General features: G+C 37.8%; 2 protein-coding genes across 3 annotated transcripts; one reads left to right on the forward strand and one right to left on the reverse strand.

The window, feature by feature from the left end:
* Window positions 1-3649: 3649 nt before the first annotated feature.
* LOC110869530 (protein DETOXIFICATION 12-like) lies at window positions 3650-5903 on the forward strand (the record flags this gene model as incomplete). The annotated part of the gene is made up of 5 exons (XM_022118772.2): window positions 3650-3780; window positions 3883-3939; window positions 4319-4557; window positions 4681-4886; window positions 5832-5903. Coding segments are annotated over 5 exons (696 nt in total), but the record flags the coding sequence as incomplete, so codon positions are not given.
* Window positions 5904-9365: 3462 nt separating this feature from the next.
* LOC110872005 (protein DETOXIFICATION 12) lies at window positions 9366-12766 on the reverse strand. 2 transcript variants are annotated; one of them, XM_022120769.2, is made up of 8 exons: window positions 12454-12766; window positions 11268-11812; window positions 11093-11179; window positions 10926-10982; window positions 10605-10843; window positions 10081-10286; window positions 9797-9879; window positions 9366-9605 (listed from the first exon to the last, which is right to left on the reverse strand). In XM_022120769.2, the coding sequence occupies exons 1-7, from the start codon at window positions 12682-12684 to the stop codon at window positions 9829-9831; spliced, it is 1416 nt and encodes a 471-aa protein (XP_021976461.1). In that variant the 5' UTR covers window positions 12685-12766; the 3' UTR covers window positions 9366-9605; window positions 9797-9828. The 2 variants fall into 2 exon arrangements, with proteins under 2 accessions (XP_021976461.1, XP_021976459.1); XM_022120767.2 differs by lacking the exon at window positions 9366-9605 and having other exon boundaries at window positions 9671-9879.
* Between the last annotated feature and the right edge of the window lie 1289 nt (window positions 12767-14055).

Raw genomic sequence — 14055 nt, forward strand, 5'->3', positions numbered from 1 at the left:
TTAAAGATTTTGCAATTTTTGGAATATCTAGAGATATACGAGTTAATTATTGTATTAAAGCTTTTGCATTTTTTTGAATATTTAGAGATACACGAGTTAATTATTGTTGTTATCTTATTTGATTTTGTTATAGAAAAAAAATCAAAAAATGAAAATCAGACATAACATGTTAATTTATAAATTGAAAATCAGACAAATAATAAACGCATAATTGAGTCAAGGTAAACCGAAAGCTACTGGAAACCTATTTGTAATATATTTGAAGAGTTAAATGTTGGTTTGGGTCATTTTAACCATCTAGTTCAAAAGTTTTATTTTTCGTATGTGGGTCAAAAAAGGTTTCAGCGTTGCCATTTTAGTCCACTGCATTAACGTCATCGATTTTTTTCTGTTAACGAGAAGGGAAATTCGGTCATTTTATATGGCCAAATTGCCCAATTGCCCTTCTAGTTAACAGAATTAGATATAAAATGACTGAATTGCCCTTCTCGTTAACAGAAAAAATGGATGAACTTAACCCAGTAGACTAATAACACAATGTATAGAAAACCCACCCAGTTGAAAAACACAATAATCAGAACCAATAACACAATGTATAGAAAACTCAAGTATAACATCGTATTCATTGTGTCATGGTAGGGTTGAACGGTGGGTGGAAAGGATGTAGGTGGTGTTGAACGATGTTGGAGAACGAAGGTTACGGGTGGAAGATGGTAGGGTTGCGGTGTTGGTGTGGGTGTGGGTGTTGGTGAGGGACGACTAGAGGTGGTGGTTTGGTGTTATGTAAGGTGGTATGAGGTCGTCGGAGTTGTGGGATTATGGGGGTGTTTCGTATGGAGTTGTGGCTATTTGTTAGTGGTTAGGACGGTGGTGTTGTGATAGGCGGTGGTTAGTGTTGTTTGGCCGGAAATAACAAACACTAGATCTTCAACAAAAACGCCGGAAAAGTGCAAATACGCCGGAAAGATAAAAACACTAGATCTTCAACAAAAACGCCCAGATCTTGAATAAAAACGCTCAGATCTGTTTGAAATCCCAAAAAAAGTTACCCAAATTGTAGGATCGATTCGGGCGTAATTTTATTTTGTTTAAGAAATTCAAGATGAACACACTAAAATATAATAACAAAAACCCTTGAAATGATTTGAAAAATATGAATACAATTTAGCCCCAAATCTCTCTTAAAGTGTGTTGGCCTACAACCCTATATATTTCTTTCTATTTATATCCTAAACCACTTAGGCTAATTATATTTAGGCACCTAGAGTTTTAATTACGATCAAGTCCCTATAACTAACAACTCACAAAAATTATCACTTAACATGCTTGTCTAGAGGGGTACCGGGTGATGGGTTGGGCCTTTCGTTTTGGCATGATTACAGGCTTCTGGAAGCACCTCTGAAAGAAAAGTTTCCTGCCTTATTCACTCTGGAATGTAGCAAAAATGTGTGTATCGCGGATAGGGTACGGGTTGAGAACGGTGCAACAATCTTAAGTTTCCAGTGGAGGCGTCAGTTCAGCTCAGTAGTGGAATTTAAAGAGTCTGGGGAGATCACAACTTCACTCAATTCAGTCTCCTTGAGCTCGGATCCAGATTGTTGGTCATGGAAACTTGAAGACACTGGTGCGTTCTCAGTCAAAAGTCTTAGAAGACTGATGCAAGAGAGGAGATATTCGGGTCGGAGTCAAAGATTTCTATGGAACTCATGGTCGCCGATTAAGGTGAATTTTCTATTGTGGAGGGTTATTCTTGACAAGCTCCCAACTCTGATGGCCTTAAGAAATCGGAACGTAAATGTCCCAAACACCCTCTGTCCTATCTGCGGTAACGGGGACGAATCGATTGACCATCTTTTCATCTCGTGCTCGTTCGCGCAAAGGATATGGGAGGAGGTCAGTAAATGGGTCAGAGTCAATTCAATTTTTCTGCTGGAACGTACGGATTTGATGCGATTTCATCAGCATGTCAGTGGCTCGGTTAAATGGAAAAAGGTCGTTTATATGGTTATGCAAACGGTAGTGTGGTGCATTTGGCCAAGCCGAAACGACTTAGTTTTTAACAGAAAACAGCCACGATTCCATAATGTTTTTGAGGAAATTAAGGCGGCGAGCTTTATGTGGTATAAAAATCGAGCAAAAAAATCCTTGTTGACTTGGAACCAGTGGAATAATTTTGGTGCAACAGCCTTGGGTGTCTAATGTATGCTTGGTGTGGGAGTAATAGCTTCAAGCTGTACTTTGTATGTTTATGTTTCACCGCATGTATATTTTGCTGGCTGTGATTAACAGTTGTTAATCCAGCGATTGATATAATAATTCTGTTTTTGTTGGCCGTTCAAAAAAAAAACATGCTTGTCTAGAATAATATTAAACATATTTTGTCTACAAAAAATGTATTTAATTCACCGAAACAATATAACGATCATATCTCGAGCTTTCACACTCCGATCCTTTCACCCGATCTTCTCGTGTTGACTTTCGCGTCGACTTTGACTCGGCATTGTGTTGACTCTGTTGACTTGACATTGTTGATAACATTAGACTACCAAATTAGACCCAACAACATTACTTCCATAACTAGCAAAGTTGTGTTGATGATTAACAGATTTAATAAGCACACACATACTCATAGAGATCAAAAGGTATATTGGATTAGAAAAGAAACAAAGAAACGGTTGTTTTTAACTGTCAACCAACATTTACAAATGAGTTTGTTCGACCTCTTTTCATATATCCAAATGGTGTGAGTGAAACCCTTTTTTGGCATAACTGCTAAGACAATCGACATCACAATACACCGGTTATATACTTAGTATTATTTTGAAATGAACTAATATGTCACACATATAACTAGTAGTATACCCGTCCGGTGGACGGGGTTTTTAATGTTGACATAAGAATTATTTCTTTGCATTCTAAACATAAAAATATTATTTATTTTAAAAAAAAGCCAAAATGTGTTACCATAATCAATAGGAAAAAGAATGTTTTTACCCACTCGGTGGCTCAGGTACTTTAATGTCATAATGGATCACTATATTATTAATTATTGCATTTTAAACAAAACAAATTTTGTTTAAGACCAATGTACACCCCGTTAACATAAGTAGTCCTAAGGACCTACAACATAACAACGTATATACTCAGGTAATAAAGAAAACAAAGCATCAGCAAGAACGCGTAGCATAATAGAAAATTGTGATTAAAGAAAAATGTTGACTGCATTTTGACATTTAATAGTAGTAGATGCATTACCCAACCATAAAGATAACAACCGAGACCCCACACCAAATGGATCTCTTTCATAGAGCCAAATAATCAAGATTTAAATTTAGTTTGAAATCGAGTTGCACATGATAATGTACAAGTCATGGAAGATTAAATGGACCCCACATGAGGGTATTTTGGTCATTTTACTCTCATGTAGGGTCCATTTGGTCAGATTAACCACAAAAATACCCTCATGTGGGGTCCATTTGGTCATATTTAACGACAAAAATTAACTGAATTAGGGCTAAAGGACATAACTTGCAAGGGTTTGCAAACATCGAGTACATTTTCTCTAATTGTTGAAGACAAAGGAAACAGTTTGCAATAAGTGATATACATAAGGGACGATTTTTGTAATTTACTCTAAAAAAATTATTAAACAGTGATTAATGTTTGTGTGAATTCGATTTGTAACGTTTGTAGTCTCGAATGGTGGTCTTTCGAGTTACTCGTATTGCTTTCTGGGCTTCTGCCTAATCCGGAGCTTGAAACTTCAGTTCTTTCCATTTGGTATGGTATCATTTGTGACCATTAATATGTATAAATATAAAATGCTCCTATGTTTTGAGACAGGTATCAATAATAATTTCGGTTTGTGAATTTATTGAACAGTCTCAATACTATTGATACACTCTATGCAATCACATACGGATTTGCTGCTGCTGTAAGGTTTGTTCAAAATGCAATATCTCTTTATCTCTCTAAATTTTCCGAAAATATATAAACCAATACCGTATTTTTATAAAACCGGTCAGGGCCCGATATTTCAAAGGGCACGTTATTTATAAAAAAAAAAAACGCGATATGTATATGTAAATTTTTTGTAACAGGGTATATCTATACAAACACTAACATAGGCCTCCTGACAAAACTATTCTTATGGTTTAGATTAGTTATTAGCCCATTGGCAGTAGGTTTAGACCTTTAGTGAGCCCAATACCCAATTTCGTTAAGGCCTAAGGGCACGTTTTTTCGAGCTCAAACAGAGTACACGAATTCTCAGAGCCGGCCCTGATCTTGGCGATTGTGGTACGTTTTATTTTTTCAGCACAAGAGTCTCGAATGAACTTGGAGCGGGAAATCCAAGAGGAGCGCGTGTGGCAGTTAACGCCATCATGATCCTTGCAGTTGTCGAGACAAGTATAGTCAGCATGATTGTATTTTTCAATAGGCACATTTTTGGGTACATTTTCACAAATGAAAAAGAAGTTGTTGATTATGTGACAAAAATCACCCCTCTTCTATGTGTAAACATCATAATGGATAGTTTACAAGGAAACTTTTCAGGTAATATACCTCCTTGAATTTTTTTATTTTTTTTTTAAATTTTGTTGTGTTTTACTAAGCGTGCACACGCTATAGAGAGACGTTCAATACATTAAGGTTGTCTGGTTGTTGTTGATGAAATAGGTATTGCAAGGGGTGTGGGATGGCAACATTTAGGGGCGTACGTGAATCTTGCTGCCTTTTATTTTGTTGGCATCCCGGTTGGTGCTTTTTTAGGGTTCTACACCTCACTAAGAGGAGAGGGCTTGTGGATCGGAATACTAGTTGGCGTCATCATTCAAGTTATTCTACTTTCAGTTGTTACATTTTGTACGGATTATGAAAAACAGGTATTAACCTTTTCTTCAAAGCATTTCCTTTTCATTTTCCTTCCAAGGAAGAAATAAAACACAACCTGGGGGGGGGGGGGTGTTCTGGGTTTAACGGTATCACAAAAATGAAAAAGGGATCAGATGGTCAAATATATATTTTAAGGACCTGTTGATGCAACAAACACTAGACCGAGGATGGTAGCTGAGTTGGTTAGGCAAAAAGGCTGAAGGGTTCAGTTTTGTCTAACGCAGGTCGCGGGGTCCCCCCACGTTTTGCAAAACGTGGAAGGAGGTTCACTAGTATGTAGTTGTTGTTTGCTTTGAGGTTCTTTCTCCGAGACAAGCTCGAATCCAGAAATGAAAGCAAACAGAATGTATGTGGTGAATATGACGAGGAGTAACTTGGGAGCAAGTACTCTTATGAATGACCAGAGATGAAGGAATCTTTCTCCGGTTTGGAATGTCTTTTTGAAGTGGAAGAGCTGTCTTCTTATAGGGGAAGACATCTCCTTAAATGGTATGTACAAGACTAGTGGAACCTGTTTGCAGTGGAGGGTTTCCCCTTTTGGGGTTGAAGGCTTTGGACCCCTGGGTAATAGCATGTATTGCAGACCTGCTCTGTTTTTGCGAGCGTGGGTTGGTGGACTGAGCTCGGATGTGATTGATTACTGTTCCCTTCTCGCTTTTCCCACTTCACAGCTTTTTAACCATTGAACCGTTTAACCTTTTAAGCACTTATATGTTTGGTTACTTTATTTGGTCTTGGGCTACCCCCGTCATCAGGACCCATAGTTTGTCTTGTAGACATACTTCTTTTTCCAAACTTCTCAATGAATAAATTGTGTTAAATGTTAAAACAAATTTAGTGAGATGTTATATATAGTTTAGTATAAGCCAAATTAAATGAGTCGACATTGTGATTATGGGTTTCTGATGAGGGTGGTTGTCTGGTTGATGGTGTAGGCAACAAAGGCAAGGGGGAGACTATTTGAGGAAGAATGCTCAAGAGAAGATACAACAATGTGAAGCCATATTTTATTCAAGCTTTTGCAATTTTTGGAATAGCTAGAGATACACGAGTTAATTATTGTATTAAAGCTTTTGCAATTTTTTGAATATTTAGAGATACACGAGTTAATTATTGTTATTATCGTATTTGACTTTGTGATAGAAGAAAAAAGTTAAAAAATGAAAATCAGACAAATGATAAAGGCATAATTAAGTCAAGGTAAACCGAAAGCTACAGGAAACCTACTTGAAATATATTTAAAACTATCCGAAGTAACTGAGTTGAGTTTCAAGTATTTTATTATAATATAATGAGCTATTTACGAAAATGACCATTGACCAATATCATTTTCCAAAATAGTCAGCCTTTTATGGGTCCTTCTTTCTTAAATAGACACATGTATCGATCCAGCCAAAATTATGTGAAACATGCGAGACCCTACTAAGACCAAGCGTACTGGGGCGTGTTCCCCCCTTATACCGCCCGAAAACGCCGGAAAACGCCCGGCTCCCCACTACGCTAGGCGTTTTGGGGCTTTTTTTTTGAAAAAAAATGTGTTTGGCGTTTTAAATAAAACGCTGGAGGGACTAGAAATTGACCAATCGTTTGCGACCATGTGGCTGGCCGGAGTTTTGTGTTTCAGTTTTGTGGCTCGCCGGAGTTTTTTGTTTCAGTTTTGGCTGGCCGGAGTTTTTTGTTTATGTGTTGGCTGGCCGGAGTTTTTTGTCGAAGAAGATGGCCTGCAGAAGGTTTTAAAAAGTTTACTTTTTTACAACTTTGGTCCCTGTGGTTTAGATATGGTTTTAAAATTAACTTTTGAATATTTAAATTTTGATCCTTGTAGTTTAGATATGTAATATTTTCTAGTGTTTTTTTTTGTTTTTTTATTTAATCGGATTTTTTTTTTATTTCTAGTATTGTATTTTTTTTTAATTTAATGAAGTATTTAAGTTAAAAAAAATAATTGTGAAATGATTGAATGGGGGTTATTGGCATAATGCCCCACTACGCCACTTTTGCTATAATGCCCCAACGCTGACTAGGATGCCATGTGTCGGATAATGCCCCATGGTGGGGGCATTATGTTAGTTCACCACTACACATGGTCTAATTAAAGTACATCTTGGAAAAGAACATGAGGACCCACCATCTACCACCCCACCCTAGCCTCTACACCACCATGCTCACACTTCTGTGAATTTACATAAAAACAACAAATCTCCATGGATCAAGCAGCAACTTCTTCATCTTTCACACCCACACACATCTGTAACACAGAGACACAGAGAGAGAAATTGAGAAGGCGGAGATGGAGGGTGGCCGGTCGATCGACCACGACGGTGGCAGTCCAATGAAAGATCCTGAGCAATACAGACGATTGGTTGGAAAACTTAACTACTTAACTGTCACCCGGCCAGATATCTCCTTTGCCGTCAGTGTCCTAAGTCAATTCATGGCCACTCCATACACGGGACACTGGGATGCTGTTCTCCGTGTCTTAAGATATCTCAAGAGCACACCAGGCCTAGGGATCTTATATTCTGATCAGGGTCATTGTCGTGTGGGTGCTTTCACAGAAGATGGAGATGGACGTATATCTGGATTCTCAGAAGCAGATTGGGCAGGCTGTCCTATTTCCCGTCGACCCACCACTGGGTACGTTGTTTTCGTTGGAGGAAATCTTGTGTCCTGGAAGAGTAAGAAACAACACACCGTATCCAGATCAAGTGCCGAATCAGAGTACAGAGCTATGGCAGATGTTACATCAGAGATGATATGGGTTCGTCGTCTTCTTAGAGAACTTGGGGTTATCTCTGAAGACTTGATGCGATTATACTGTGATAATCAATCAGCTATACATATAGCCAAAAATCAAGTATTCCACAAGAGAACTAAACACATTGAGGTTGATTATCACCTAATCAGAGATCGGATAGTCGGTACTCAAAAGGATCCTCCATCAATTCAGCCAATCCATGTCAAGACGGAATTCCAACTACCAGATATCTTCACAAAACCACTCCGAAAGGCACAAATAGATTTCATATGTAACAAGTTGGGCATGGTTAACATCTATGCTCCAACTTGAGGAGGAGTGTTAGTTGTAAATAGTTGAAGGACCTAATTGTTAACTAGAGGTCCCTACATACAATTATAGGTGTCCTTGCATGCAGTTTTAGGTGTACCCTCATGTAAATAGTTATTTCTTTTTGGTCTGTCATTCTCCCTATATATAGAGGGTTCCTTCTCATGTTTTATACACACTTAATTAATATAGGTTCAGATTTTCTTTCCATTTCATACCAGTCTCATTTACAGGAAGTATTTCTATTCTCGTACGCCATGTTTGGGGAAGGTTATATAGCGATGACGAAGAAGTTATCAACTATGTTGCAACAATGATGCCATTGCTTGCCTTATCAGATTTCTTGGATGGATTCCAGTGTGTTCTTTCAGGTACTGACGCCTGTCGTTAGGGTCAATCAAAAACCTATTTAAACTATGTAGATTTCTTGGATGGTTCCTTCTCATGTTTTATACACACTTAATTAATACAAGTTCAGATTTTCTTTCCATTTCATACAAGTCTCATTTACAGGAAGTATTACTATTCTCGTACGCCATGTTTGGGGAAGGTTATATAGCGATGACGAAGAAGTTATCAACTACGTTGCAACAATGATGCCATTGCTTGCATTATCATATTTCTTGGATGGATTCTAGTGCGTTCTTTCATGTACTAGTATCAACGGACACAAAGCACAAGCATAAAAAATTAAGAAAACACTTTCAGTTAGAGAAATGATATATTGTTGAGTGCTCAAACAACCAAACCCTCTTTGTTAGGGTAAATCTATATTTCGGCAAGTTAAACAAAAATTGCAAAAATGAATTTAACTGCCTAAATAAACACATAAATTACTCAAAACCAAAGATTCGTTCACTTTTACAATGAAATTTAAAACAATCTAAAATTGCTAGAAAGGAGAAAAAATTGTTGAGTTAGTAAATTTAAGTCTGATGGTTTGGGACAAAATGTCTATGACTGTTTGCCACATGATCCAGTTCGGTGAGATGTTCCCATCCATTATGTATGACCACGTAACTCGAGATGCAGTTCGAGTTATGTAATTTTTAAGTTGGGCCATTTTCAAGCTCGTTTGTCTATATTGAGCTGGTTCAGATCTGAGTCTGCTAGCTCTTGGTTGAGCTCCGTATAAGTTATTTTCATTTTCAAGAGTTGACTTTCACTTTGACCTTGTCTATTTGTTGAATTGTTACTCTAGAAAAACAAGAAATGAGTCTGATGTATGTGGTTTTTTTGTATGGAGAGATAAACAAAAACAGAAAATTGTTGTATCGGACACTCCCTCTTCCGTCGCCCTCATAACGGCACCTTTATTGATAGGTGTAAGTTATGTATAGGTTAATCATGCATAAACCTTTTTTTTAAGAATTAGCGAGACGCCAGACAAACATTACCAGTGTGGAAACAAGAGGTGATCTACACCAAACCATCTATTTTAGCTTTACGTTTCAACATATTGAAAGAGTCAATTTTAATGTCTTTAATCGTCTTAGGTAGCAAGCGTCCCGTCGAAAAACCAAAGTATTTATCGCCTTCCAAATTCACCAAATAACCATATAAACAAAGGTAAACCTCCATCTATCTCTTTTGCTTGCCACACTGGTATTCTCCACAGGGCCGGCTCAACCATTTTGGTGGCCTAAAGCAAAACAGATATTAGCGGACCCTTTTTTTGCCAAATTCTGTTGCTATAAACCCACCTACTTTATCCGAGAACAGAAACGTGTAATCTATTTCCTCTTCATCTTGGTCGTAGAACAAGCACATATAGCATAATTATATATTTATTGCATATTAAACATAGCCCGTTATGACCCGTTCATATTTTACCTCAACCCATCTTGACCCGGGAAAATATGACTTCACAGTAAAGCGCATTCTTCCTCCGATAGTCTCTCCCTTGCCTTTGTTGCCTGCACCATCAACCACCCTCATCAGAAACCCATAATCACAATTGTGCCTCATTTCATTTGGATTATACTTGACTCTAACAGGTCAAACGGATAAAATAAAAGAATACGGAAATCACATTTTCATTGTATACAATCTCATAAAATTGTTACTTTAATATTTCTTTAGACGGTAAAATAAAGCAGGGGAAGAAAAGGCAATACCTGTTTTTCATAATTTGTACAAAGTGTGATAACTGAAAGTGAAATAACTTGAACGATGGCACCGATTAGTATTCCGATCCATAAGCCCTCTCCTTTTAATGAGGTGCAAAATCCTAAAACGATAGCAACGGGAATTCCAACAAGATAAAAGGCACCAAGATTCGTGTACGCCCCTAAATGTTGCCATCCCACACCCCTTGCAACACCTATTTCATCAACAATCATACAAGTATACAACCTTTATGTATTAAACATTAAACGTTATTGTATAGTATGTGCACGCGCGGTAAAACACACAAAAAAATCATGCAAGGACTGTAGTGGCGGATCTTGCCCGTTGAACGTGCCAGGGCCGAAAGACACGGGCACTAAAAAAAGCTCGGGCAAGCCCGGGCCAAACATAGTATATATAAAAAATTTCGATCGAAATGCGGAAAATTAGCACTACGGCCGAAAAACTTGCCTGGCCCTTGGCCCTGCCAGAGCCCTATTAAGATCCGCCCATGGCAAGGAGGTAATATTACCTGAAAAGGTTCCTTGTAGACCATCCATTACGATGCTTACACACAGAAAAGGGGTGATTTTTGTGACATGATCGACAACTTCTTTTTCATTTGTGAAAATGTACCCGAAAATGTGTCTGTTGAAAAAAACAATCATGGCGACTATAGTTGTCTCAACAACTGCAAGGATCATGATGGCGTTAACTGCCACACGCGCCCCTCTTGCATTCCCTGCTCCAAGTTCATTCGAGACTCGTGTGCTGAAAAATAAACCGTACCACAATCATTTTATATAAATGTTGGATATAAAAAAGGAACGCCATCGGGAGATTTCGAACAAACCTTACACCAGCAGCAAATCCATATGGTATAGCATAGACTATAGCAATAGTACTGAGACTGTTAAAAAAATTCACAAAATAATTAAAACCATTATTATTTTTCGTTTAAAAAACAAGAAAAAAACAAGAAACCGGGAATTTTATACAATGTTTAGGATGATATCATACCAAATAGAAAGCACTGAAGTTTCAAGCTCTGGATTTGGTAGAAGCCCAGAAATCAATATTATAAACTCATTGGACCACCATTGGAGGCTGCAAACTCACACAAATATTAATCAAGATTAACAAACTCTTTAACATAAATGATTAATTTGATTTGAATTTTGATGAGATTAGTTACCAAAGCATGACAGCTGACGGGATAGCAAAGCTGAAGAACTGTTTCATCCCGTAAAACACGTCAACTGAGATTGGAGAACGCGTTTTCGCACATGAAGGGGAGTACTTCATGTATAACAAGAGGAAAACAACGTTTGACCACAAGCCAACCCCCATTGACACTGCTGCTCCAATGTTTCCCAGTCCGGTTCTATACACAAGGGCCCAACAAAGAGGAATGTGTAGGCACAAAGCAGCTATCGAGCTGGCAAGCACGGGTAACAACATGCTTTGCATTTGGAAATATCTAACGAGCGGTTGAAGAATTGCGTAAGCAAAAAGCGCAGGAATGAGGCAGGTGATGAATTTCCCAGCTTCATATGATATCGAAGCGCTTTGGCCCATAAGAAGGAGCAATGATTCGGTGTATCTCCAAACAAACGCAAGAGGAATGCAAACAATCAAAAGTGAGAAAATAGCAGTGTAAGTCTGAACTCCAACTTTTGTGTATTGTTGAGCTCCGTAAGCCTGTCCACATAATGTTTCTAGTGCGCTAGACATTCCCATCTGTCAAGACCAAAAATCATAATATTTGTATTCAATAAAACAACTTACGCCCCGCTGGCGGTATGCGTATATAATGTATATATGTGTGGGCGCTCGAGGGACAAAAGTGAAAGTGCACTAATTTTAACGTTATTTTACTAATTTCGTGAAAATAACGTTAAAAGAGGGGGATAATTAATCATGCATCATGTGGTCGCGTTGATAGCCAAAAGACAATAGAGTACATGCACTAATCGGCCTTTGTCTTAATTGCTGAGTGTTATGTGCCTTATGTCTAAGGCTTGATGCAAAACTACTATCGAGCCGAGGACTCACTGGAAGCAGTCTCTCTATTCTTAACGGGTAGAGGTAAGGCTGTCTACATCTTACCCTCCTCAGACCCTACCTTAGCTTTGCTATTGATGGGATTTACTGAGTATGATGATGATGATATTCAATAAAACAACTCTATGTAAATAATTATGAGGTGGGATAAAGCATGGTAGAAATAACTAGAGTAATTGTTACTCCGCTACTGTTATGTAGTGGAATAATAATTACTCTAGTTCCAACATAATTATTTTAGTTAGGTCGCACGTAAAAAAATGTTTGTATTTGATTCTAACACAGTAATTATGCTCTAAAAGAATAATAAAATATACGAGTAGGCTGAAACCGGTGACGCTTGAGAGGGAGATGGCAATGGAGGTGCTAGAGAGAGAAAGTTCTCCGAGATGACCGACCATCATGATGGAGATATACTGTAAAAGGAACTGCGATAGAGTTACCGCCATCATCGGCGCTGCAATAAATCCTAATTTCTTCATCTCCTCCGCCAACACGCGCCATGTTGGTCTGTTATCTTTAGGCTTGAGGATCAATCCTTCTTCCATCTTGAGAGGATGTTATGGTTGGCTTGCAGAGTTTGTTAGGCTGATGAAGGTTGTGTGTATTTTCTTTAGTCTCACATGCACTATTATAATAAAGGTTGTTTCAAGTTTATAAATTTAAAAAAGTTGTCATTTTGTTGTTTTATTAATTTAATATTCAACGTGATCTATAACTACCCTATAAATTTTAAAAAGTTGTACCTTTTAATTTAACTTATTCGCAAGCAGGTGAATAATTCATGTTAAAGTGTTTTCGCACCAAAGTGGAAGTGGAGTCCACAGTAAGAAAACTTATCGTTTTCCTATTATATAAATCATAACTAACAAATAATGGTTTTATCTTAGAAGACAATAAGAACAATATGAAAGAAGAAAACACATCATGTAAATCGATCACACACAAACATGCACGCGAAACACAAAATAAATAAACGAACACTAAGATTTATGTGGTTCTGTCTAAACTTATCATTGTTCACAAATGACAACTAGGATATTTTCATTGAGATGTTAAATAAATACAAGTACATCAAATATATTTAGAGAGACTAATCTAGGGTTTAGCAAACTTGCTCCTACTTAAGCCCATGTAAGGACCACAAGGCTTAGGCCACTCGGTGTGGGGGTCGTCCAGGCCCGGCGACGCCCCCAAACACCATCCTGGGTGGCTCGTCGTCGTCGTGAACGTCAGGGGTGGGACGATGGAGACGGGAGGTAAAGGACAAAAATTTGTGCATCGTCTTCTCACACACACATATACATACAATATATATATATATATATATATATATATATATATATATATATATATATATATATATATATATATATATTTTAGGCCCATCTCCCATTTCCTTAGATCCATCCTCTTTATCTCATCCTCACACCCATCCTACATGGCACTGATGTGGAGGCCCATCCTCTGTCAACCACACTGAATAACCTTACGAACCCAAAAATCTCCCACTCTGAGGCCTTTAATACTTTCGCTTGCACTTCTAGATATACTTTTGTAATCTTAGCTTTAAGTTCCACCTAGTTATCACCGCCTTCTCATTAATTAATCTAAAGGCCCGTTGAAGCTTTCCTGAGCTCCAATACACCAGTCATGGCTATGTCTGCCTTTGACCCGTCCTCTATCTCTACTGAATGCCACTGACATGAACTGTCGGATCCTAAGATAATCTGAAAACAAACAACACTCTTCATATTAAGCGGGTTGACATGGTATGGTGTATACGTAAAAAGTTGTATATTGTTAGCCGTTTTATACACTAATTCAAGTTTCAATACTTTAAACTAATTCAAGTTTCAATACTTTAAAAACACGATAAAGTACTATCACTACACTTCACGTTGGGCGAGTGCACCTAT

Source organism: Helianthus annuus, chromosome 8 (assembly GCF_002127325.2).
Source record: "Helianthus annuus cultivar XRQ/B chromosome 8, HanXRQr2.0-SUNRISE, whole genome shotgun sequence".
NCBI classification, from domain to species: Eukaryota; Viridiplantae; Streptophyta; class Magnoliopsida; order Asterales; family Asteraceae; genus Helianthus; species Helianthus annuus.

Coding starts and splice junctions, on each gene's coding strand:
- LOC110872005 (XM_022120769.2), bottom strand. CDS start 12,684: ATGGAAGAAGGATTGATCCTCAAGCCTAAAGATAACAGACCAACATGG. Junction 10,287..10,604: donor TCTACAAGGAACCTTTTCAG/GTAATATTACCT, acceptor TTGATGAAATAG/GTGTTGCAAGGGGTGTGGGA. Junction 9,880..10,080: donor GTACAAATTATGAAAAACAG/GTATTGCCTTTT, acceptor TTGATGGTGCAG/GCAACAAAGGCAAGGGAGAG.